This window comes from Lepidochelys kempii, chromosome 11 (assembly GCF_965140265.1).
Source record: "Lepidochelys kempii isolate rLepKem1 chromosome 11, rLepKem1.hap2, whole genome shotgun sequence".
In the NCBI taxonomy this organism is placed as follows: domain Eukaryota; kingdom Metazoa; phylum Chordata; order Testudines; family Cheloniidae; genus Lepidochelys; species Lepidochelys kempii.
In genome coordinates, this window is record NC_133266.1 from 45,371,332 (window position 1) to 45,399,038 (window position 27,707).

At 39.8% G+C, this 27,707-nt stretch overlaps 1 protein-coding gene across 7 annotated transcripts in view; it reads right to left on the reverse strand.

The window, feature by feature from the left end:
• Nucleotides 1-495: 495 nt before the first annotated feature.
• Nucleotides 496-27,707, reverse strand: part of SESTD1 (SEC14 and spectrin domain containing 1) — a 124,932-nt gene continuing 97,720 nt past the window's right edge. For all 7 annotated transcript variants that reach the window (XM_073306035.1, XM_073306036.1, XM_073306040.1 and 4 more), the window contains 9 exons: nucleotides 18,907-19,029; nucleotides 13,736-13,930; nucleotides 12,840-12,954; nucleotides 11,161-11,320; nucleotides 8,760-8,841; nucleotides 7,961-8,083; nucleotides 7,025-7,216; nucleotides 4,898-5,019; nucleotides 496-1,210 (listed from right to left, as the gene is read on the reverse strand). In XM_073306035.1, coding sequence (XP_073162136.1) covers nucleotides 1,081-1,210; nucleotides 4,898-5,019; nucleotides 7,025-7,216; nucleotides 7,961-8,083; nucleotides 8,760-8,841; nucleotides 11,161-11,320; nucleotides 12,840-12,954; nucleotides 13,736-13,930; nucleotides 18,907-19,029 — 1,242 coding nt within the window. In that variant the 3' untranslated portion in view covers nucleotides 496-1,080. The remainder of the gene's footprint in view (nucleotides 1,211-4,897; nucleotides 5,020-7,024; nucleotides 7,217-7,960; nucleotides 8,084-8,759; nucleotides 8,842-11,160; nucleotides 11,321-12,839; nucleotides 12,955-13,735; nucleotides 13,931-18,906; nucleotides 19,030-27,707) is intronic.

A 27,707-nucleotide genomic window follows, 5' to 3' on the forward strand; every position in this document is an offset into this window, starting at 1 on the left:
AGTGAAGGTGTCTAGAGTCCACACGGCTCAACATCTTCAATCCAAAGGGCATAGACCATCCTCTCCCATTATAGGTGTCAAAAGATCATAAATGAAACACAGAAAACACCTACCAACCATGAACAACAACAGAGTTTATAGGGCCATCCTTGTTAATGTTTTGTCCTCTGTCTTGTGCAAGTAACAGTTTGCTATTGTGCACTGCTGACTTTTCCTGGTTTAAAAACAAATAAAAAAACCCAGTTATTGAGGGCCAGATTGTAATACCCTCCTAGCTTGCGCCAGGCGTAGTTCCACTGACATCAATGGAACTACTCCTAAAGAAAGGCACTACTCAGCTATGAAGGGTACCATAATGTGACCCTTAAGAAGAATGATACGGACTTCGTAAAAATGTGGTTTTACCAACTTTGAGTATGTAATGAACATAGTATTCGCATTTGGGAAGATAAATCAGAACCACCAATTTGTATCAGATTTTTAAAAGATGGTTTTTATTAAGCACAATCAGCTTTTAATACATATCAATACAAATAGGAAAACATCTGTTTAATGAATCTGATATATCAAAGATTTGATGGGCAGGTTGCATATTGGCACAACAGAAATGGTCATTTTTAAAGTATTACAAATTAAAATGATAGGGTCACCACTGTCTACGCAAACAGGTAGCTTACCTACAGCCTAAAAATACTACATCACTGGGGGGGGGGTAAAGAGAGCTACTGTTTCATAGGTGGAATTTCTACATTCTGATTAGCACCATTCAAAGCTTATGTCAGCTGTTTAACTAAGAAGCAACTGACAGGTCAGGGTAAAGCTTTACAGCAATTTTTCAGTGCAAGGTTTACAGTTCCTTTTGATAAGATACTTGAAATCTATGGTTTCATAGCATGTTAAATAATTATGGCTTGGCAGATGTACAGTGTTATGATGTTGAGGAGCAATGTTTACTTTGAAAAAGATGAGGCTTTTATAATGGCTATGAAATGCATTATGTTAAATGCTGTAATATTCAGACGACATGCTGGGTTACAAACTGAAATCTTATTCTGAGCTGGTAGATAAGGGTCCAGTCTATTAGCTCTCTGGGGTAGTCGCTTCTGGTTGTCTCAGCTGCTGCTTTTTCAGGCTAAGTAGCTTCATCTTCTCTCTAATGTGTTCTGCTGTGGAAGCCATGTCACTTGGGCTCCCAAAGTACTGCTCAGTACTAAAAAACAAACACAAACACACACAGAAAGGTAAAACTGTACTAGAATTCTCATGTGAATACAAATAAAATCCTGAAAACTTCAAACAGCATAGAAATAGAGGTTCTTTTCTGCTTGTAATTTTAAACACCAACTTCAGTGGGCCTTAGAGCAGATCCTAAATTATTTTGCTATGACTGATCAGAAAATAAACCCAGGACAGAATGAATAGGGAGACTGAGCCATCCACTCATTCACCAAAGCAGTCCCTTCAGAACAGCTCTGAAGCATGTTAACAGGTCAATGTAAGTTTGCTTTCCCACTCCCTGTGCTACATTTGCTCTGTTCTGTAGCTGCAGGATGGCCAATCTGGCACTTCTGAGGACCAAATCCATTTTTTAAAAATGTGTAATTGTTATTGGCGTTTTTACCTTAATGTCCAAATAGTCAGCAAGGCAAATGTTTGTTTAATAAATGTTACAACACAGTAAAAAGGTTATTTGTATTGCAGTAACACCCAAAATGTGCTATGCAAATTCATAATATATCAACAACTTACACAAATACATTACATATCTCCTTATAGCTACAAGAAAAGAAAACTGTCCATTTAATTAATTTAGTTTATGCTAAAAGAATATGAAGTTTTTCTTATGTAAATGCTACTTCTTGGATTGACAAAGTCATTGTCTTAGTAATGGGATTTTGATTTCATCATATAGCAACAGACACAAGTGATCAATGACATTGCAGCACCACTACTGGCTGTCCTGAGACTGCTGTTACCTTCCCTAACCATGAAAGCTGAACTTGCAGGAACAAACAGACGGTACTTACAGGCTAGGAGGTAGAGGAAGTTAGAGTGAAACTGGTTAAAGAAAGGGATGGCACACTCAATCATATAGAGACACTGTCAACTTCAAATCTAATCACCTTTAAAAAATGAGTTAAAAGCGGTTTCAGGTAGTACACTTGCCCGAGTCCATCTGTCAATTCTTGTGGTTTTTCAACCATAGTCCCTTGCTCTCAAAAAAAAAAAAAAAAAAGATTTTTCTCCATTCTTGCCATGGAAAAGACCTATAGAAGAAATACTTTACTGACAACTATACCAGGAACAGAGAAGCTGACTATACAAAAATGTCAAATGCACAAAGTAAACTGAAAAAAATTGAGAAAAATATTTTTTCCTCTCATCTCTTTTAACTACAGCAATCAGTTGTGTTGCAAGTAAGAAGAGAAGATAAAAACTGTTCAGACAGAAGTACGATTTGTAAGTTGACAAATGTCCCTTACAGTAATTTATCCAGAAAAGTGCAAAGCACAATAAAAAACCTGACTGTCCTTAAAAAGAGGTGACATTTCAGAGAAGGGACTATTAAAAAAATACTAGCACCACTATAACCCCTCAAAATAGCAACTACATGTGAGGCATTACAGATGGACCCAGTTTATCAGAAAAACACCATTTCCATGTAAGAAAGATATTCCATTCCCAGAAATGGACAAAGTCTCATTAACAAGATACAAACTAAAACAGCAATTGCTCGAACCAAAGGTAAGATTGCTTCTCAGGAACAGAAATCAGAGCAGTTCTTCAAAAAGCATACTTGTCTACTCTATAATGCAGGGGTGTCCAAACTTTTTGACCTGAGAGCCACATCTGGGTGGGGAAATTGAATGCAGGGCCATGAATGTAGGGCTGGGGCAGGGGGTTGGGGTGCGGGAGGTGCGGAGTGTGGGAGGGCGTGCGGTGTGCAGGAAGGGGCTCAGGACAGGGGGTTGGGGTGTAGGAGGGATTCAGGGTGTGGACTCCGGCCAGGCACCACTTACCTGGAGTGGCTCCAGGATGGCAGCGGCGCGCAGTGGGGCTAAGACAGGCTCCCTGCCTGCCCTGGCCCTGCACTGCTCCCACAAGCAGCCGGCACCATGTCCCTGTGGCCCCTCGGGGAGGGGGAGGCAGAGAGCTCCATGTGCTGCCCTCCCCTGCGGGTACCTCCCCCAAAGCTCCCATTGGCCCATTGTTTTGATTTCTGGTTACAATCATCCCTGGAGGAAAACCCTGACTGACCAGCAACTGGGTCTTGTTTCAGATAACTCATTTCACCAGTTTTCAGTATGTGAAATGGAAATTTCACGGACAAAGAAATTAAGACATGTTTAAAAAATAATTAAATTGGTGAATTTTAAGCGTTCACGAAAGATAAACAGTGAGCTCACTGGGAAGAGCCAGGCCTTACGTAAGCAAGAACCATGCATGCTTTTCTGTATTTCTATTGCAGCAGTGTCTAATTGGAGCTGCACCTGAAGACAATTTGAAAACTTTGGTTGGTGCAGAATGTGGCTACCTGCTTACTCAGCAGCACTATTCAGAAGGAGAACATCTCACTCAAGCTCCAAAGCCTGTAGTTCAAAGTATGAGTGCCTTGTGTTGATGGAGTGCATGAAAATAAATAATACGGTTGAAAGCAATGGGCAGATTATTTCTATTGCTTTTTTTCCCCCCCATCGGCTAGCTATGGAGTGGAACTGCCCCCTTTTCTACTCCTGAGAAAAAAATCCTGATAGCAGTTCATTACATTGGTATTTAAGCATGTAAGAACAGCCATACTGGGTCATACCAATGGTCCATTTAGCCAGTATCCTGTCTTCTGACAGTGGCTGGTGCCAGATACTTCAAAGGGAATGAACAAACCAGTGAGTGATCCACCAGCTGTCATCCAGTCCCAGCTTTTGGCAGTTGGAAGTTTAGGGACACCCAGAACATGGCAGGGTGTCCCTGACCATCTTGGCTAATATCCATTGATGGACCTATCCTCCAAGAACATATCTAATTCTTTTTTGAACCCAGTTATACTTTTGGCGGTGAGCAACATCCCATGGCAATGAATTTCACAGGTTGACAGTGCATTGTGTGAAGGAGTACTTCCTTTTGTTTGCTTTAAACCTCCTGCCTATTAATTTCATCGGGAGACCCATAGTTTTTGTGTTCCATAGATGGGTTACCAACACTTCCCTATTCACTTTTTCCATAATATTCATGATTTTATAGACCTCTACCATATACACCTTAATCCCTTTTCTGAGATGAACGGTCCCAGACTTTTTAATCTCTCTTCATATGGAAGCTGTTTCACACCCCAGTCATTTTTGTTGCTCTTTGCTGTACTTTTTCCAATCCTTATACATCTTTTTTGAGATGGAGCAATCAGAACTGCACAGTGTTCAAGGCATGGGCGTCTTATGGATTTATACAGTGGCATTATGGTATTTTCTGTCTTATCTATCCATGTCATAATGGTTCCTTACATTCCGTTAGCTACTGCTCCACATTGAACAGATGTTTATAGATATCTATTCGTGATGACTCCAAGATGCCTTTCTTGAGTAATAATAGCTAATTGAAACCCCATAATTTTTTATCTATAGTTGCAATTACCTTACATTACTTTGCACTGAATTTCATCTGCCATTTTTTTGCCCAGTCACCCAGTTCATTGAGATCCCTTTGTAACACTTTGTAATCAGCTTTGGACACAACTGTTTTGCGTAATTTTGTATCCTCTGCAAATTTTGCCACCTCACTGTACACTCTGCTTTTCAGACAATTTATAAATATGAACAATTTAAACACTAAATGTTCTAATCATACCACTGCCAAACTGTCACAAAAGCATATTGAGAAAGTATTACAATAACATGTTCCATACCCATCAGGATACACTACAGGCACTGTTAATCTGTCCAACAGTGATTTCCCAACTGCTTCAATTTCATCCAATTGCTCCATTTCATGAATGGCTTCAGGCTGCTCTGGAAATTCTTGCAAAATCTGTAACAAACACCACGAAAATGTAAAACAAAAGAGAGAGTGGACAGTATCAAGCTTCTGCAGAGACATTCACCAGCACAGTTAATGCATCTTCATGTACACATTTATGTAAGACCAATTTGTAACAATCCAAGTACACTCAGAAAAATCTAACACAAATGACTAACCCACCTTGACAAGATAGTCTGTGCTGCTGCACTGTGTGCCAATACATTTTACATTACTGTTAAGAAGTTCCAAATACATAAATGAATAAATAAATAAAATTTAACCACAACTCACCACCAGGTATTCCAACAACTAATTCAAATGCATACAAAAATAACTCATATCAGCCAACAAGCCAAGCAGCAATTTGAAATACAAGCACATGAATAATAAAGGAGCCACTCAAATTATTCCTGAGAACTCCAACCAGTTTTTCAGACTCTACACACTAGTGCAAAGTTCAACAGGTGTGAAAGGGTTAAAACACAGGACCACACAAATTGCTACACTGGATCTGGACCTAATGTCAGTACTTAACTATATTTTCACCTAAATCCAAAGTCATCCTTTTCCTCTTTTGGTAAAGTTTGAGCAAAAGGGGTGCTTGTAAAAGGTCTGCCACCAGACTGGCAATGTTGAAGTCCTGATTTATCAATTGAATTGGTGAAGCATATGGGCAGTAGCAGTGCAGGGTTCTTCACACTGTCCCACCAATATACCACAACATAGTTGTAGGAAGACTACCTACCTTTATGGGTGAGAAGCTAATTCTCTGCATATCCATTCACTTCTTTCTACTTAGACTGCCTACACATGTGTCAGTGAATTATTTCCAATTATGAAAGAGTTTTTGTGATATGGACAACTCTCCATTAAGAGCTGGACTGAGACAGTCACAACATTTACCAACTCTTACCATTTATCATCAGATTTGAATAGCTTTCAGACACTACTGACCTAGATTTGATCTGAATTGATAGCACAGCCACAAGACTTGGTAGCCCATTACCAATCTCCTGAGCTTCCCAATACCCTTAAATCCAAAATGTTTTCTAACTAAGAAAAAAATTATTGGAAGTCAGGAATATATGGATTAACTCTACAACAAGACTGTGCTTCAATATCAATTTGAATTTATGCATTCACTGTGTCCTATATTGACTACCATATACCATGATGATGTGTGCACTGGAGATAAATAGATTTTAAGATCCTCGCCATAAATTTTTTTTCTAAAAACAGTGGTATAAAAGCGATAATGTACATTCATGCATTTGCTGTATGATACAGCACCAACAACCCATATTCCCCAAATCATCATAACCTGTATGTTCTGAAGAATTAATTTGCCTTTTCCTTAATCACAAACTAACATTTTCTGGAACTCATGCATTTGAGTGCCCCCAGCTAGTCCTGCAGTAGCTAATGCAAGGGCCGTTATTCCTCACAACTTTATGGTAGGCTACACACGCTCTTCTCTGTGACCACAACTAATACCCCATAGGGGACAGTCGTGGGACACTTACTTTTATGATAAAGACAATACCAACACAGAGTACTCCTAACAATAACCCCCTTCTGTCCCCCGCCTGTCCAAAAAGTCAGCATCAGAGCCAGGAAGTGAGCCAAGTTGTTCTGGCTCCTAGTCCAGTGCCTTAACCACAAAGACTGTCTTTTCTCTCTTAGGTATTATTGTTGATTATACAGCCCTCTCGTGTCAATATGTTCCAATCGTAAGTAATTTAAAGCTAAGTGACTAGGATAATCAAATGGAAGAGACAATGATTTACATTTTTGACAGTTTTATGGGATTTATTTTACATTTCAAACAGCTGAACTATAAAATATATTTTCAATGTAGAAAATGCTATTTAATTTTGTTCTAAAAATGGAGAAAGCAAAATAAGCAGAATTCGATTGTAGTCCAATAAATACACAGCAGGATTTAATTTACATGTTTATTTTTCATTTTACTTCAACTAAAAGAGAACTAGTTTTTCTTCCTAAAACAACTCACCTTTTCAGCATTTGAATGAAATGCAATAGCCATTTCCAACCTGTGTACTCTCTCTTCAGAAGTTATTGTAAACTGTTTCCATACTCTGTTTAGTCTCGGAAGTGTGTCTCCTGAGGACCTAGAAGTGCATCGCAGAGACTGGCACAGTACAACTGTAGCCTGTAGTAACTGTCTCCCATAATCATAAGTACTCTGCAAAGAAAAAACAGAGTACATATAAAATTCTAATTTCAGCTTCAGAATAGACAATATGTAACAATACAGACAAACCTGCAAGAGATGAATTCTCTTAGATGTAATTCCACAAAGCACGCTTGAACTGATCTAGTCTAGTGAAATACATCATCTACAAATTGTGTGAATAATTAGTTCACCAAGTAGATAGCTATATTTCTGGGTTTTTTGGTTGTTGTTTTTTAATGCCCATCAGGAGTCTCTGCATCTATGTGAGAGTTGCTTTTGAGATACAATGTAGTGCCTCAATCTCCATTTACCTATATCCTGGAAACAAACATGAAACCCACATCTCTTGCACCGTAATGCACAGCTTTACCAAAATGCCAGATGGCTGGCCCATATTTTTGCTACATTCGTTGCAATCACTTCAGAATTCATTAGGAAAACTGTCTCAGACATCTCCCATTTTTATCAACATCAAACTTCTTTTATGCTCTGCATTTCCTGTGCCCATCAGAACCGACAAAGGTCATAAGACTGTCAGCATCAATATGGGTACTGCAGCTTTAAAATCTTTCTAAATCTAATCACTGATTTTGGCTATCAGTATTTCCCTATGCAAGCATGGATGCAAACTACAAAAACAGTTAACAGTGGAAACTCTACTATTGTCCCCCAAATTTACACCAAGTACAGCTAAAAGCTGCCTGTAGCTATGCAAAAAGTGAGTTTCTAGAATGAAGATAATCCACCACTCACCTGTGCAACATCAAAAAACTTTCGATGCTTTTCCAACAAAACTCTGGTTTCTTGAGCATCATCTCCCAATCTGATGTGGGTCTTAAGCAGAGCATCCAACAGTTCACTTAACCATTCTACTGCCTTAAAAAGAGAAGTAAATTAAACGAATAGAAACTGGCTTTAAAGCGGATTAAAAAGAAAATCATCAAGTACACCGAGCCAAATTTAAATCGCTCTGCATTTAAAAAATCAGAAAAGGTCTCAACTAAATCACTATTCTGTATATAACCCCAATTTCCAAACTGTTATTTTTATTCATTGCCATAACCTTTTACTCTTTGTGAATACTCTGAAGTAATTAAAAACAAAAGACTTAAATTTAAAAGAATTAAAAGAGAAAAATATACTTTAAAATTGAAAAAAGCATTTGTCAGCATAATATTTGCAGAAGTGGTTTGATGGTTCCTGTATGGCTCTAGAAAAAGAGAGTTGTAATTCAGGCATTTTAATTTAGATTAAGATAAAACCTGACGTATGATTACATAAATCATACAACAGTCAGAAATGTCATAATCAAGACTGCCAATTAAATTAGATTCATCATAGAGAAAAGTTTGCATTTAGTACCAAGACACAGCCTGGGTGAAGAGCTATATGGTAGCCACATTATACGAGCCCTCAATATCTGGAAGCATCATGCCATCACAAAAGCACAATCACGTTTATTCCATACACATTTAAGGACTATTTCACACAGTTCAACCAACAAACATCTCTGAAAATAGCAGAACTGTGAAGTTCTATAGTCAGTCCTTACCTGAGCAGCATCTTCTTCACATTTAAATAACTGTACCATTTGAAGCATCTTTAGCCGTCGCACATCTACCATGTCCTCACACCTGAGGAAACCCAAACATTTAGGGATAACTGAAATAACATCACAGAAAGAGTAACCATTCAGCACACTAAATATACCCTGGGAATAAGAGCTATGGTATCTCAATTTATGCATTTTTAAACCTATGCATCAAGAAGTCAGTTTTCATGAAAGAGGTAATTACGCATCATTGTGCCACTAGCCTGGCTCACACATTACTGGATTTTGCAATGCATTCCAAAGAAACGTGCAGTAAATGGCAGCTGAACACTAAAAAACCCTGATGTGTCAACAGCCATTGCCTTCAAGACAACTGGAGAATGTCTAAAATTCATCTGCATTTCCCCACTCCACCATTTTTAGCCAACTATTATTTAAAAGGTTACAAGATAAATTAATCATCATAAACAAGAACCATAAAGACTTAAGATTAGTTTGGATGATTTTCTTTGCTATAACTCGTCGGAATCCATTCAAAATGTAATTTATATAAAATGAATGCAGAAAGAGGATAGCTAAAACTAAACTCATGACATAATTAATTCATTTTCTACAGTCATGATATGAAAATATTGGAAGCACTTTCCTGTCAACCTTCAGAGCTCAATACATTAATCTAAATAATGACTTTTTGCTCTCTGAATTTAAAAGATATTTACTTGAATATAGAGGGAGAATCAGAATGCTACACAGCTCAGTAACAAATTCAGATAATCATGATAGCAACTGTTAGCTTTGTAAGTGACAGGATATGCACATGCACAAGCAGATTTTTCAAACAGGCTTTGTAATTTGGATGAGCCCTGCAATGTATTAAAATTTTGAGCTTTGTTAAGTGTGCCTTGCAGTGCCGTAACACTTACACTGAGCAGCAGCTACTGTGAGAGAAAACATGACTTTTAGATTCCAAGAATTTTAGTGATCTAGCCAAAATATCCCTAGAAACAAACATTCAAAAACTGTATGAAACATTGGATAGGTTTAGTAGCCAATATTTTACAATTCTTATTGTGTTACTCACGCATGGTTTGGACCTACCAGGAATCTTAAAACTATTTACAATTAACTACTGCAAGCAAATCTTGCAATTCAAGTGGGAAAATAAATTAAAAATTAATGCCTTGTCTGATTTTACTTTGAACGTGATTTGTATTCGGGCTAACTAAAGGACTTATAGTCATACAAATTCCTTTGTGCATATCTATCAGAGGGGAGAAAATTCACATTCAGCTCCTAACTATATTGTTCTTTCTCTGGAAAAAAAATGTCAGTAATATTACAGATGAGGCTTTCAGAGCTACAAAGCTGAATGGATTTATCAGGTGGAAGGATCCTTCCTGGAGAAAGGTTTAGGACAGGTGGTCTTCAAACTATTTTATCAATGGGGCTCACACCTTAACAGAGAGGTTCTCTCATGGACCAACACCTCTTCATCTCACACACCTGCGATCACACAGACCCCTTCCTCTCCAACTGAGGATCATGCAACACCCCTGTGGCAACTACAACAACTGTATTGGTGGAAAAGAAATATTGGGAAAATAATGGTCTTTAACACAATAAGGCCCCTATTCAGGAAGATACTTAAGCACATCTTATGCAGGACAGCTTTTAAGCACTTGCTTACTTTTAAATTTAAATCAGTGGGATTTAGGCATATGCCTAAAATTAAACAACTCGTTAAGTGAACTCCCAAACAGGGATACTCTAGTGAATTGAGGCCTCCCCTCAGAAATTTAAATCTGGGAGGAAGAGGTAACGATTAAATGATTGCATGAGTTATGGTGTGCTTTTGTAAGGGCACACCACAGGTCTGCTGCTCCCTAGCTTCAACCCCATTGGGGCTCCCCAGCCCCCTCCCCCGCAACTGCATATGTTCTAAGTGGAGAATATGTTATTGCCTCAGAGTGTCTGGTAGTGCCTACAAGAGGAGATCATACACTGTCCCCATATCTTTATTTTTGAGTAATCTACGTTTCTCACATCTAAGTATAAGAACAGAAGGGAGCACATGGCTTCATGGACCACCCTTTCACCTCCCACCTACACCCACCATCCAGCCCTGAAATGTAGCCATCTTTGGGTTGGAGTGTGCCACGACAACAGTTCTAAGGGAAGAAGAAAATAAAACATCTCACATTCTATTTAAACAAGAGAGATTTAAGTCACCCAGACTGCAGCTGCATAAATTAGGATTTCACCATCATCACATGGCTGAGACCCATATAAATGAGGGTCTGGTGCAAAATAGCATCAGGTGTGGGTTTTTTTTTTTTTTTTTTTTAAAGTGAGTTCTTAATATGTAAAAATCATCATAACCACTAGAAGTGCTATTAATTACCGTTGCTTTCTAAGCTGCATATCTTCCATCACTCCCTGGATGTGGTCCACATTTTCTTTGTTTTCTATGGTTACATCTTTTCCATAGGCCCAGGATGCCTGGTTAGATATCTGATCAAGAAGACCTTGGCCTTTTTCACGCAAACCTTGCAAGCCTAAGTCTAAAACCAAAATAAATGAAAATATTTTGTTTGTTAAATCCATTTAGTTTTCCTCATTCTTTGAACCCTCTCCAATTTTTCAACATCCTTCTTGAAGTGTGGACACCGGTACTGGACACAGTATTCCAGGAGTAGTAGCACCAGTGCCAATTACAGAGGTAATATAACCTTCGTACGCCTACTCGATATTCCCCTCTTAATACATCCAAGGATCACATTAGCCCTTTGGCCACAGTGTGACAATGGGAGCTCATGTTCAGCTGATTATCCACCATGATCCCCAAGACTTTTTCAGCATCACTGCTCCCAGGATGGAATCCTGCATATTTGTATGTATGGCTGGCATTCTTTGATCCTAGATGTACAAACTTTACATTTTGTTGTATTGAAACATATTGATCTGAGAGCATCAATTAGATGCAGCATTCTATAATATTTACAGAACGCTAGGGGAAATGGATTTGTTATTTTTTTTACTTGCTGGACCATTAAATAAATAAATAAATGAATAGTGTTTCAAGGAAATGTCAGATTTGATAGTCAGCTATAATTGCTTCACCATATATATAAGTAATAAGTGCATACAATCTTAAGCACACATTTATTTCTAAATCATTATCAGAGACAGTGAATGTCTATCATGCAAAGAACATGCTTGCTATGATTTTAAAATTCATTTTACATGGTTAACAAACTTTTGGATACCGTAGTATGAAGAATCCTTCAGTGCTTGCCCTTAAAGTCTGCTGTTAAATGTACAGCCCAGCATATTTATTGTATGCCATATTAATATAGTTTATGGTTTGAGGTATACACAAAATAAATTACTGCACACGTGCAATAACTTTTAAAATTTAATTACTTCAGCTATTTCAATTTTATTACATCTTTTCATTCCACAATCTCTCTTCCTACCTACTGCCCTTTCCCTTATAATAAAGCTAACATATGGCATTTAGAGTTTGTAAAAAAAATTAATTACAAGTCTTATCATTGCAAGCATCCTAGCTAGGGCTAGGTAGGCAGAACATAACTCCCTTCAGAGTTTAGATAATTCATAAAAGATATACTGTTTGGGAACAGGAGGTTCATCTTCCTCCAGGGAGATCAGGATATAATTTTTGCAGTATATTCCTATGCTCCGGCCAGGCTTGGGGAAAGAGAGGTGCAGTCCAAGGATCAAACTCTAGGTTTGTTGCTAAATGTAAACACTGTAACAATATATTTCATTTGTGTGCATATTACTTTTATCATTTTTCATATAAACTAGTCACAGAATATGGCACAACCAAATATGGGATAAACATGCAGTAGAGAATGCAGGTTTTACTGCTAGGGGAGAGGTGATCTTACTATATATAAGAAAGAAGTGAAAGCGTGTAAAGGAAGAATTGAGCAAGGGGAAAATTAGTTTAATATATTAAATAAAAATGGAAAAAATTGTCCCCCGTATTTGTCCCTTTCAAGTACTTGATCCAGTATAATTTATAATTCTGTATTTCAGTGATTTTCTGCTTACCAACACTTTTCAGCTTCTCTTCAAGCAGTTTTAAAGTTTGCTGAATTGATGCTCCATCAGCTGGTGCTACATCTACACACAACATCCCTAATAAGCCATCTAACTGCTGAGACAACTGAAATAGAGAGGGATAAAGACAAACCTTTTATCTGATATGTAACCATTCCTTGTAATGAAATCATTACAGTTGCAATTAATATTTAAAAGACATATGAGCACTCTCAGTCTTGCCAAGCCCAAGTGATCGAGAATCATGAGTCAGGCTCCCCAAAATCATGAGATTAGTTTAAAAATAATGAGATTAAAACAAATAAATTTTGGATTCTTTTCCTTTGCCTTCTGGTTTCTGAGCCTTTAGGGTCACTTACATCAAGTTTTCAAGCTTTTCTCCACATCCATAAAGGCTAGAAACTTATTTTTTAAATGAAAGCTGAAATTATCACCTAATACATGGTTCCAGCAACTGGGCTTTAAAGAAAAAAAACACCAAGTTGTGTGATAAAATCCACTTCAGACAAATAAGAGCTTGAAAAATATCTTACAGAGAAACTCTGAAGAACAGTCTACCCCTTGCAATAGAACCAGCCAGTCAAAAAATATAAGTAAAGAGAAGTTAGCTGAATCTCTTATGATTTATGTTACAATTTATATATCACAGAAATGTAAAGCCATGCCAGAATGTCAAGTGTTACAGTACACATTCCTCTTACAGAACAGAAGACCTCAGCCTTAATGACAGTATTTCAATCAGGCTACCAATAAATGAAGACTTTTGCATTTTTCACAGAAGTGACTTTGTTTTTTCAATACACCTTGTACAAGATACTGAACTTCAATAATACTATGTCAACAGTGTATTGGCAAGTAAGCCTGTAAACACTTAAAACCAAGCTTACATCTTGGGCAACACCATGGAATTCAAGCGCTGCTTGTAACAGATTTTGCCTAAATTCCAGCTGACTGGCCTGCCGATAACAGACATCGCTCAACTGTTGCTGTAGTGCTTTCAGCTCTACCAGGTCCTCCTCATCCCCAGCATTTAGCAGTGCTGCAATTTGCTGATTAAGCTCCACATATACAGCGAACCACTCCTACAAAAAGAGAGCAAGAACCACATGATTAAAGCTTTAAAGTAACACCAAAATAAATCTATTTCTTTTTAAATGACGCGCATTTGAATGTATCGAGTATTTTATTATATTTTTCTTTATGGGACCTCAGTGGAATCTTTCAGCTACAAGAGCAGTAAGTGTAGGTTTACGCAGCATTTTGAAAATGTACATGCCAAGAAGCATTTTGCATTCTGTATCAGGGTGGATAAAAATCGATGATTCGAAAATGAAGAAATAAATAATCTGATTTTTTTAAAATTTAGATACAGGTATACTTTTAAAAAATAAATATATGTAAAATTAAATATGAAATTGACAACCTATTTTAAGATTTAAACTACTTAAAATCTATTAAAATCATATAAGTAAATACAAAAAATAATATTAAGCTGTACTCGGTTGTTAGCAAGAAAGTCAAACTGAATTGGTAGAAGTCACTTGCTAAGCACCTAGAACCAGAGTTTGTTGCCGTGATAAACCAGCTTTTATCCAGTATTGTTGCAGCCATGTCAGTCCTAGCATATTAGAGAGACCAGATAGGTGAGGTAATATCTTTTTGGGCCAACCTCTGTTGGTGAGAGAGAAGCTTTTGAGCTACACAGAACTCTTCTTCAGGTTTTCTTGAGCTCTGGAAAAGGTATTGAGTGTGTCACAGCTAAATAAATAGACAGTTTCACATAAGTAGTACCTTAAAATATGTGCTAACTACATATTCAACAATGATCTGTTTGACCTTGTATTTTGCTGTAACTCTCTCAGAATCTTTCCCAGGACCCAAGAGCAGCTCTGTGTATTTTGAAAGCTTGTCTCAAACCAGGTTCTGACAGCAGCAGCCTCTTCTGCAGGTACAGAGAGAATACTTCCTTAATTTCTGTTTATTTCAAGTTAAGAAAACAATTGGGATTTGAAAAAGCAGGAAGAGCTTGTTTTCCTCTTCCAATCTATGGCTACGTCCAAACTTGGACCTAGAGATGCGACCCCCAGCTCAAGTAGACATACATATGTGAACTTTCATCGAACTAGCATGTTAAAAATAGTAATCACCACAGTAGCACTGACAAAGGAAAGTGACGGCATAGGCTAGTTGTTCCAACTTCAAACCCACTTAGATACCGTGGGTATGTACTTGGGATAGCTAACATGTGCCATCACTCGCCACTGCCCAGGCTACTACAACTAGCATGCTAAAAGAAGTAGGGTATCTCCATGAGAGCTAGCATGATTATGTCTACGTGAATCATAACCCTAGCTTCTAGTGTTGAGGTACCCTAGAAATAAAAACTACATGTGAGAGGGCAAGATCTGTTAGTTCTAAAATCTTGAAGTAACCAAAAACAAACAGTTCAGTCAATTAACTACCAATAACACTTCCTTTAATACATCAATTAGCTTGAAATGCAAAACATGTTTGGATAGACTTTTTTTCTCCTTATGTATCCATCACTTTTAAGGTAGTTCTATTTAATAAAAAAAATATAAAATACTGGTTGTGTGCATCTGTAATTGAATTAGCACCCAAACAGATTTCAGAGTAGCAGCAGTGTTCGTCTGTATCCACCAAAAAAAAAGGAGTACTTGTAGCACCTTAGAGACTAAAATTTATTTGAGCATAAGCTTTCGTGAGCTACAGAAACAGAATTTCACCCAAACAGAAGTACACAAAAAATCACAAGCAAAACAATTCACCATCATCTAGTAAATAAGAAATGCCTCTTTCGCCATTTTCCAACAAAATTAAAAATGTAAAAGTTATGCCTGAATAAATTTAAGTAAATAACTGCTTAAATAAATGTGCATAGATAGCATATCCTCCCTGTTAGCAAAAAGGAGCACCAAAATGTAGTGTAAAGGATACATTTAGCTGTGAATCACCATGTTTTAATGGTTAGCAACTAACGAGAATCAACCTCTCTTTAGAAAAGACAACTCAAAGTATAAAGGCAAAACACAATTGAAATCAATTATGTAAATCAAGGTTTCCTCTTGTTGATTTAAATTATGATTAAAATTGGTGATTTAAAATCAATCCACTCTGCCCTATATCAGTTCAAATATAGCTGCAAGTTTTACAAAAAAAAGTATGTATTTCTGATCCTACTGATACTACCTGAAGATAGGGGGGAGGTCCATTGTCTCCAGCTTTAAACCCATCCTACCTATTGGCATATACTGCAAACACATTCCCATTAATAGCTGCTTGCACAGCACAAAAATTCCACTCTCTAAACATAAACCATTATTTAATTATAATTTAAGGTATTCATGGTATGCTACAGAAACGATGATAAGGCTCTAGCACGATGTTAAACCATTATTAAAAGACTGCTTTTGAATCAAATGATATTGCTTTCAGCAATATTACTACTGCTAGCAATAAACTTAGAAATGACATTAGAAAAATATTTTAGGCAGAGTGAAGTAAATATCTTGCAAATAAAATGGGGCAGCAAAATATAGAAACAGGTTATTTTAAAGTTTCTTCATTTTTGAGAGAAGGTGTCGCCAAAGTGTTGCCGTATATACCTTTATATTGTTGAAACCATAATATATAGCTTTAGATAAGAAAAACATTTTAAATGATGGAGAATTCACGGAGAATGAAAGCCTACTTCATATATCAAGATAAGAAATCCAATGTTCATCTGATGTTGCTGTAAACTTAGAATACCAAATATGGCTGCTAGACATCTTTGTTATTTTGGTCGACTGACAAGATGACCTTCAAACGTCCTACTTAGTTCGAACATAAGAGAATAGTGCCACCTATTGGTTGTATTAATGAAATACCTGATTTAGTGATTAATGCTTTATCTTGTCATTTCCCAATAAACAAGGCAAAAATGGTCAATTGTAGCAAAAGCTGCCAATATCTAACAGAATTAAAACTACAAGTACACTATTGAATATTTCAATAACAAGACCTGCAAAGCCCTTAATCAAGACTGTTTAAGTCAAAAGACCAGCTCTAAAGCCAAACTGACCAGACTCACACAGGTCATGACCATGAAGAAAAGGCAGAAATTTGACTAGAGACAATGAGCTCAAGTAAATTAGACATGCAGAGAAACTATGAAATAGGTCACAAATTGCTTATTATCAAGAAATCTAAAGCAGTTCTTTTTCAAGACTGGATTCACATAGAATATTAAAAACAAATAGAAGGATTTCAGAAACTAAAGCAGCATGAGAGCAATACAGTCAATAATAAATAGAAGATGTTTCCAAAGTAATGCAGGGGGAGTTGGGGAGGGGAAGAGCAGTTGAGAAGAGATAAGATCAGATACGCACGCCGTTTGATTTTAGGAATGAGGGAAGAAATATCTAGAGAGACTGTAGAAAATTAGGAAAATGATAAAGGAGGAAGAGAAGACGACAGATAGCAAATGCTTAATTCCAGATCAATTATAGGAGATGCTCTCAGATGAGAGGGAAAAAACAAGCACACACACTCAAGTACAGAACTACTTTGAAAAGTGACTTTGTAAATGGGGTTCCATGTTTAATACATCAATGATTTCCAGATCAAATTTGCTTAATCGATAAGTCTAAAGATTTTTTTTAAAACTGCCAGTGCTGCAAAATCATACTAGGACTGAAAACCAGGATGTGTTCTTTCCTGATTATGCATTATCAAGAGTGATAAGTATTCTGTAGGCCAAATTCAAACCTCAGTCACACCTCTGCACCCCGTGGTCTTTGGTGGGATTGCAAGAACCTGAGGACAAAAGTTGGTCCTCCAATAGAATTTAGCTCATTTTGTTAATGATGCGCAAGCATGAATGGAATTCAGCTCAGTCTTTCTTATCTATGTCACTCTACAATACTAACATGAATAAAACATTACAATTATTTTGTTATTAGAGCAAGCAGATGTTACTCTTATACCAGGGGTTGGGAACCTTCGGCACGCAGTCCATCAGGATAGTCTGCTGGCGGGCCATGAAACATTTTGTTTAAATTGACTGTCCACAGGCACAGCCCCCGCCCCCCGCAGCTCCCAGTGGCTGCGGTTCGCCGTTCCCAGCCAATGGGAGCTGCGGGCCGTGTCACTTCCCACAGCTCCCATTGGCCGGGAACAGTGAACCGCGGCCACTGGGAGCTGTGGGGTGGCCATGCCTGCGGACAGTCAACGTAAACAAGATGTTTCATGGCCCGCCAGCGGACTATCCTGATGGACTGTGTGATGGACCCCTGCTCTATACACATAAGGATCCAAGAATGCCTTTGGGTACGAAAATGCCATTTACACTCTTCAGAGTAGGTGACTTAGGGAGTTCAGGGAGTGACTTAGTTCAGCAGAGAAACGACAAAACAGTAGGCAGCCTCCCCTTGCTGAATGCTGAGTAATCAAATCTCAGTAACAAATCAGTTAGTATAGAGATATTTCTATTGCACTTTAAAGGTCTGCAAAAGGTATCCGTAAACAGATTTACAGTAAAAAGTAGTATTTGGTCATCAAAATTAGAAATAAGCTGTCAAATTTTATTTTAAGCTAAATTATATTTCAAATCTTGTTAACTGAAATCTACATTCAGTGATAACTGACAGTGGTAGGTTCTAGCCAAATAAGCTCCAAATTTAAACATCTCATTTACCAGAGCAGCACAGATAACAAACATTTTCAAAAATGTTTTTTTTTTCAGGCTTACTCTCCCTGTTTTTATTTCACTTTTACTGAAAGTACAAATTATCATGGTGTCTTTTAAAACATCAACATGAATTACACACAGACAAAAAGCATATAGTTAGATTTTATTATCTACACTGGAAACCATAAAAACCTGTATCTAATGGACATAGGGGGTAATTAAAACAGTGCAGATACTCCTCTTTATACCCGATAAATCACGGCCTGCTCAAAATTCCTAAGAATCTGTCACTGGAATACATTGTTCACAATTAACTATGTTTACTCATAATCATGTTGTAATTTGGGGAAGGGGAGAATATCTCACACTGTGTTGACTCTCAATCTCTTCATGTTTCTGTTGCAAAGCTTGTGAGGCTCTAATTGAATCACCTATCCCCCACTGGGTTCGTAGTTGTTCTGATCCAGGTCCTTCAAGCCAATTCACTACCTGTTAATAAAATAATAGTTTAGATGACAACAAATAAATCAAATATTCTCAACAGCTTGTAAAATAATTCTACTCATGCTATTAAAAAGTCTTTGTACTTTTCATTTCAAATTAATATAACCACAAATTCAGTAAAAAGTTGGATACTTTGAGTAACTTTGGAAGAGACTATTTCATGTGTCTTTGGTAAAATGTACTTTTCATTAACCTTAGGCTCTCAGATCATGCTAGACGCTGATAGCTCACAAAAGATTTGGCACACTCATATTTGTCATTTTACATCTGTGTCAATAAAGTGGATTTTTCTCGATAAGAAAAAATTATTTCGTTTTCAGACAAATTAAATGAGCCTAGATCAATGAATTGCCATGCAAGTGTCAGCATTGCTGAAATGTTGGACACATCTGTATGCTCACGAGAGAGAAGTGTTTTCTCCCTGCTTTGTTGAACAATTATGTTAATGGACAAACAGGTGAAAAGCACATTTTCAGTACAAAAATATTAGAAATACACAAAATGCTTTAAAAAATAGGCCTTCATCCTGTAAAGTGACCCAAGCCAGGGAAGCTAATGAGCCGACCCGTGGACCAAATTCTGTGATGATTCCTGGTCACATGCCACCTGAAGAAGAGAAGGGGAGGAAAGCAGAAAATGGAGACTTGGGAGTAAACACAATCAGAAATGGCAACCAATATTGCCAAAAAAATAAAAAAGGAAGGAGAGAGAAAGCGAGAAAACAGGTGGAATGAATCAGCAATACTAGGGTCATCCAAGAGGGGAATCACCAACTGAAGCCTTGCCCTAGGTGCAGTCAGGACTGCATAGGAGGCAGGTATCTTATTGTGGCAGCTTGCAATGTCCATTTATTTGGGACAGTTAATTCAGTTTTTTGGGGGCTCTTCTCTGCGACAGTCTGCATCCCTACGTTCACCCCTTTTTTACAGTACTATAACGGATTTTGTACAAAGTATGCCTTGTGAGGGATCATTTGAAAACTCATAATTTGCTGATCATTATTCTCCTGGTAAAATATGCATGGCCACCCTGTATGTAAAGTTATAAGATTCGACTCTAACATTACTGAGACATGTTGCAACCTTAGAAAAGCAGGCACAAATCAATTCCTCAAAGACAAAATTCAACTTGATGCCTTATCCAGGTCAACAATATCAAATGAACCTTCACCTGATTAAGTGACCATTCATTAGCAGGAAAAAGGATGCGAGCAAGAAATTTATATTTTGGCAAAGAAACAGCTGGAAGTTCCCGACCCCCCAAGACCTTCTGCCTCCTGAACTTCAGCTGGAGCTGATTTTCATAGAAAAAGAGAGCTATAAGGAAGGGGGACAGATGCCCCAAGATAGCTCTCCCTTCATTTCTATTCACAGTATTGACAATACTTGAAGGACAAAGGAAGCATAACTGGACTGGGGAGAGATCCTGGCTGAAAGGATTTAGAATCATAGAATATCAGGGTTGGAAGGGACCTCAGGAGGGCATCTAGTCCAACTCCCTGCTCAAAGCAGGACCGATCCCCAATTAAATCATCCCAGCCAGGGCTTTGTCAAGCCTGACCTTAAAAACCTCTAAGGAAGGAGATTCCACCACCTTCCTAGGTAACGCATTCCAGTGTTTCACCACCCTCCTAGTGAAAAAGTTTTTCCTAATATCCAACCTAAATCTCCCCCACTGCAGCTTGAGACCATTACTCCTTGTCCTGTGATCCGCTACCACTGAGAATAGTCTAGATCCATCCTCTTTGGAACCACCTTTCAGGTAGTTGAAAGCAGTTATCAAATCTCCCCTCATTCTTCTCTTCTGTATTTCAGCCAGTAAGACTGCTAAACATGTGGTGAGATTTTTGTTTTGAAATCACTTAGCTTAAGTTGGATATTAATTGTGTTTTATCTTTTATTTTCTTGTAACCAACTCTTTTATGCCTCATTACTTGTAATCACTGAAAACCTATCTTTTTGTAGTTAATAAACTTGTTTTATTGTTTAATCTAAACCAGTGTGTTTGGATTGAAATGTTTGGGAAACTTCATTTAGAATAACAAGATTTGTGCATATCATTTTCTATTAATGAAATGACGGACTTTATATGAGCTTGTACTGTCCAGGAGGCTGCTGGGCAGTGCAAGATGCACATTTCTGGGAGATAGTCTGGGACTGGGAATTTGCTGGTGTTGCTCTGCAGTGTAATTCATGGGTGGCTGGCTACAACACTCATACAATATAGCTGGGAGTGATTTACATGCTGGAGGCTGTGTGAGCAGACCAGGAGTGGTTGCTCTCACAGTGAAGCAGTGTAAAAGACACTCCAGGTTGGAGAATTGAGGGGACACAGCTGTCCATCAGTCCAGATTGTACCCTGAGGAATGTCACACTCTCCCCTTGTCTTTTTTCTTTTCTTTAATTAGGCTGCCCCCATCATCTGCTTCCCATTTTTATTCCTCACCCCCATTCTTTGTACCAATGGAGCGCAGACTCCTCCTGTTGGTGGGCAGCTTACCCACTGTGGCTCTTGCCCTTACATACAGCGTGTATATTTCTGGCTGTGAATCTAGGGAGGTGGCGTTATCTTTTAAATTTAGGCAACATCTTATTGCAGTTTTGTATAGTACTTGATGCCTTCGACAATCATTTTAAAACTGGTCAAACAAAATAGCAGAACACATAGCTTCATCGTGTGCTAAGATTCTGTTCACTTATTATGCAGCGTCAGTAACGTAGACAGAGCAAATGGATGATTATTTCTAATCAAAATGATGCAAATTGAGGTTGATGCCCCAGTAAACAAGTCTATTTAAATGCATTAATGAAGGCAGTTTGCCAAGCTAGGTTATAAACTTTATTTCAATCAGCAATTCTTGCTCAGCCAATTTGAATATTATCCAACTACAGGAAAAAAGTCCCATGCCCTGCTTATGTCATTTGTGAGCTACGCAGTAGTGTTATCTTATACACTACATCTTGTTGGTTTTTCGTTTTCAACTGAAAACATCAATAAGAAGAGTTTGGTTTTTCTTTTCTTTTGAAGATTTCAGTGACTACACAAATGAAAATAGTTTCTTGTTGGATTTACATTTTCAGTGGTAAAATGTCTCCTTTCTTCATCAGAAGCATGAAGTTTTGGGAAGAAAATTTAGATTGACTTATGTGAAATTGAGAAATGACTTTAGAGATGAATTTCCAGTGAAGGCAAAGGGAAATGTTTTCCTTATGAAAAACAGCGTACTGAGGGTCAGCCATGAGTGCTCCCAGTCCATTCATCCTTCCAGATGAGATGACGGCAACTAAAAAGGTGACCTTCATAGAAAGGTGAGACACAGAACATGTGGTCAGTGGTGGATGGCATCAACAGATATAGGCAGCTCTTGAACATCCCATCAAAAATAACCTCTGGATGGTGGATGGGGTTGAGTAGTTGTGGTTGTCACAGGGATAGCTGTATATCTAGGTTTGTATGCTCTGGTGTTTGCACAGTGGTTGAAATGAGCTCTGGTGGTAGAACAGCTAGGGAGGTGGTCATGGCTTGTACATCTGTTTATGGTGGTGTGTCTTTGGAGCCAGGGTAACAATGCCAAGGGAGCAGAGAGTTATTCCAAAGTTTTTCAATGAGCGCAGAGACTCGTCAGTCTGCTTGATAAATAAACTTATCAAAACTTGTCTAATATATTTTGAACCTCCCTGGGGAACCCTGTGGAATGCAGTGAAAACTCACGCCTCATGACTGTATCTGTGGCTCTCCTTCTGGATGCAGTGTCAGCTGCATCGACTTCAGCTTGAAGGGATATTTTGGCCACCAGTGGGAAACTAGGTTATACTAACTGTACTAAGACTAAAAACTCTAACTATACTCAATAGTGTGTGTGTGTTCATTAAGAAGCAAGAAGCACAGAGAAATCTGTGGACACAGAGGATTCCAACTCCAGCCATGCGGCAGTAAGAAGAAACTGGAGAGGCATCGGTTTACAATACACCTTATGCCCTTGGTTTGTAGCATGAGGAAAGCAACTGCACAGGCACGGATGAACAGACATTACTTGCTAGAAATCTACAGTCTCAGGTGGATGGTTCGCATGCACATTCACATGTCAAATACATAAAGGGACTAGCACTCAAACGAGAACTTTAAGATAAAAGCAAAACTACCATCATAATATTTTTTTCTTGAATGCTTATTTGATAATGATCTAGGTGCTTAGCCCTGTGGCAGTGCAAGGAAGGCTTAAAGCTGGCATAAGTGACTAAATGAATGAGGATTCATTAGGTGTAGGAGAATCCCCAGCATAGGGGGCTTGGAAAAGAAAGCTTGTCTGGAAATTACTGCATTCTAGTGACCTCTACCTGTCAAAAAGACCCTTTGAAAACCATTACAGGAAGTCAAATTCGATCATCAGGCAAAATCAGCACCTAGAAGCCTCTGAATCAAAGGAAGCACAAAAGCCTGAGTAAAGCAACTTTCTCTCCAACTCCCTTAGCCCTGGTCTACACTAGGACTTTAGGTCGAATTTAGCAGCGTTAAATCGATGTAAACCTGCACCCATCCACACGATGAAGCCCTTTATTTCGACTTAAATGGCTCTTAAAATCGATTTCCTTACTCCATCCCTGACAAGTGGATTAGCACTTAAATCGGCCTTGCCAGCTCGAATTTGGGGTACTGTGGACACAATTCGATGGTATTGGCCTACGGGAGCTATCCCAGAGTGCTCCATTGTGACCGCTCTGGACAGCACTCTCAACTCAGATGCACTGGCCAGGTAGACAGGAAAAGAACCGCGAACTTTTGAATCTCATTTCCTGTTTGGCCAGCATGGCAAGCTGCAGGTGACCATGCAGAGCTCATCAGCAGAAGTGACCATGATGGAGTCCCAGAATTGCAAAAGAGCTCCAGCATGGACCGAACGGGAGGTACGGGATCTGATCGCTGTTTGGGGAGAGGAATCCGTGCTATCAGAATCCGTTCCAGTTTTCGAAATGCCAAAACCTTTTTCAAGATCTCCCAGAGCATGAAGGACAGAAGCCATAACAGGGACCCGAAGCAGTGCCGCGTGAAACTTAAGGAGCTGAGGCAAGCCTACCAGAAAACCAGAGAGGCGAACGGCCGCTCCGGGTCAGAGCCCCAAACATGCCGCTTCTATGATGAGCTGCATGCCATTTTAGGGAGTTCAGCCACCACTACCCCAGCCGTGTTATTTGACTGCTTCAATGGAGATGGAGGCAACACAGAAGCAGGTTTTGGGGACGAAGAAGAAGAAGATGATGATGATGAGATTGTAGATAGCTCACAGCAAGCAAGCGGAGAAACCGGTTTTCCCGACAGCCAGGAACTGTTTCTCACCCTGGACCTGGAGCCAGTACCCCCTGAACCCACCCAAGGCTGCTTCCTGGACCCAGCAGGTGGAGAAGGGACCTCCGGTGAGTGTACCTTTTAAAATACTATACATGGTTTAAAAGCAAGCATGTGAAAGGATTACTTTGCCCTGGCATTCGTGGCTCTCCTGGATGTACTCCCAAAGCCTTTGCAAAAGGTTTCTGGGGAGGGCAGCCTTATTGCGTCCTTCATGGTAGGACACTTTACCACTCCAGGCCAGTATTGCGTACTCAGGAATCATTGTACAACAAAGCATTGCAGTGTATGTTTGCTGGCGTTCAAACAACATCCGTTCTTTATCTCTCTGTGTTATCCTCAGGAGAGTGAGATATAATTCATGGTCACCTGGTTGAAATAGAGAGCTTTTCTTCAGGGGACACTCAGAGGAGCCCGTTTCTGCTGGGCTGTTTGCCTGTGGCTAAACAGAAATGTTCCCCGCTGTTAGCCACGGGGAGGGGGGAGGTTTGAGGGGGTAGCCACGCGGTGGGGGAGGCAAAATGCGACCTTGTAACGAAAGCACATGTGCTATGTATGTAATGTTAACAGCAAGGTTTACCCTGAAAGAGTGTAGCCACTGTTTTATAAAATGTGTCTTTTTAAATTCCGCTGTCCCTTTTTTTTTCTCCACCAGCTGCATGTGTTTCAATGACCACAGGATCTTCTCCTTCCCAGAGGCTAGTGAAGATTAGAAAGAAAAAAAAACGCACTCGAGATGTTCTCCGAGCTCATGCTGTCCTCCCGCACTGACAGAGCACAGACGAATACGTGGAGGCAAATAATGTCAGAGTGCAGGAAAGCACAAAATGACCGGGAGGAGAGGTGGTGGGCTGAAGAGAGTAAGTGGCGGGCTGAAGACAGGGCTGAAGCTCAAATGTGGTGGCAGCATGATGAGAGGAGGCAGGATTCAATGCTGAGGCTGCTGGAGGACCAAACCAGTATGCTCCAGTGTATGGTTGAGCTGCAGCAAAGGCAGCTGGAACACAGACTGTCACTACAGCCCCTGTGTAACCAACTGTCCTCCTCCCCAAGTTCCATAGCCTCCACACCCAGACGCCAAAGAATGCGGTGGGGGGGGCCACCGGCCAACCAGCCACTCCGCCACAGAGGATTGCCCAAAAAAAGAAGGCTGGCATTCAATAAATTTTAAAGTTGTAAACTTTTAAAGTGCTGCGTGACATTTTCCTTCCCTCCTCCACCACCCCTCCTGGGCTACCTTGGTAGTCATCCCCCTATTTGTGTGATGAATGAATAAAGAATGCATGAATGTGAAGCAACAATGACTTTATTGCCTCTGCAAGTGGTGATCGAAGGGAGGAGGGGAGGGTGGTTAGCTTACAGGGAAGTAGAGTGAACCAAGGGGCGGGGGGTTTCATCAAGGAGAAACAAACAGAACTTTCACACTGTAGCCTGGCCAGTCATGAAACTGGTTTTCAAAGCTTCTCTGATGCGTACCGCGCCCTCCTGTGCTCTTCTAACCACCCTGGTGTCTGGCTGCGCGTAACCAGCAGCCAGGCGATTTGCCTCAACCTCCCACCCCGCCATAAACGTCTCCCCCTTCCTCTCACAGATATTGTGGAGCACACAGCAAGCAGTAATAACAGTTTAATAACAGTAATAACATGCTCAAATAAATTGGTTAGTCTCTAAGGTGCCACAAGTACTCCTTTTCTTTTTGCGAATACAGACTAACACGGCTGTTACTCTGAAACGTGGGAATATTGGTTTCGCTGAGGTCTAAGCGAGTCAGTAAACTGCGCCAGCGCGCCTTTAAACGTCCAAATGCACATTCTACCACCATTCTGCACTTGCTCAGCCTGTAGTTGAACAGCTCCTGTCTACTGTCCAGGCTGCCTGTGTACGGCTTTATGAGCCATGGCATTAAGGGGTAGGCTGGGTCCCCAAGGATACGTATAGGCATTTCAACATCCCCAACAGTTATTTTCTGGTCTGGGAATAAAGTCCCTTCCTGCAGCTTTTGAAACAGACCAGAGTTCCTGAAGATGCGAGCGTCATGTACCTTTCCCGGCCATCCCATGTTGATGTTGGTGAAACGTCCCTTGTGATCCACCAGAGCTTGCAGCACTATTGAAAAGTACCCCTTGCGGTTTATGTATTCGGCGGCTTGGTGCTCCGGTGCCAAGATAGGGATATGGGTTCCGTCTATGGGCCCACCACAGTTAGGGAATCCCATTGCAGCAAAGCCATCTGCTATGACCTGCACATTTCCCAGGGTCACTACCCTTGATATCAGCAGATCTTTGATTGCGTGGGCTACTTGCATCACAGCAGCCCCAACAGTAGATTTCCCCACTCCAAATTGATTCCCAACTGACCGGTAGCTGTCTGGCGTTGCAAGCTTCCACAGGGCTATCACCACTCGCTTCTCAACTGTGAGGGCTGCTCTCATCTTGGTATTCATGTGCTTCAGGGCAGGGGAAAGCAAGTCACCAAGTTCCATGAAAGTGCCCTTACGCATGCGAAAGTTTCGCAGCCACTGGGAATCGTCCCAGACCTGCAACACTATGCGGTCCCACCAGTCTGTGCTTGTTTCCCGAGCCCAGAATCAGCGTTCCACAGCATGAACCTGCCCCATTAGCACCATGATGCATGTATTGGCAGGGCCCGTGCTTTCAGAGAAATCTGTGTCCATGTCCTGATCACTCACGTGACCGCGCTGACATCGCCTCCTCGTCCGGTATCGCTTTGCCAGGTTCTGGTGCTGCATATACTGCTAGATAATGCGTATGGTGTTGAATGTGCTCCTAATTGCCAAAGTGAATTGAGCAGCCTCCATGCTTGCCTTGGTATGGCGTCCGCACAGAAAAAAGGCGCGGAACGATTGTCTGCCGTTGCTCTGACGGAGGGAGGGGCGACTGACAACACGGCTTACAGGGTTGGCTTCAGGGAGCTAAAATCAACAAAGGGGGTGGCTTTACATCAAGGAGTATTTCAGGCAGGACTTCACGGAGGGTTCCAATAAGAAATGGTGCACCTAAGTTATTGTTCTTATTGGAACAAGGAGGTTAGTCTGGCCTCTGATTGATACATGGCTAGATTTACCTCGCTGCACCTTCCCTGTGAGTGACTGCAGTGTGACATAGAGGAATGAGTCCCCTAGATGGGGGAGGAGGCAAATGAGTACAAAACAAATCTGGTCTATTTCTTGTTTTGATCCACTCCACCTATCTTTTACATCTTTGGCTGGCAGCAGATGGTGCAGAAGGACTGCATGACATCCACATCTCATGGCTGCTCGGCAGAAGATGGTGCAATAGGACTGCTAGCAATCCATATTG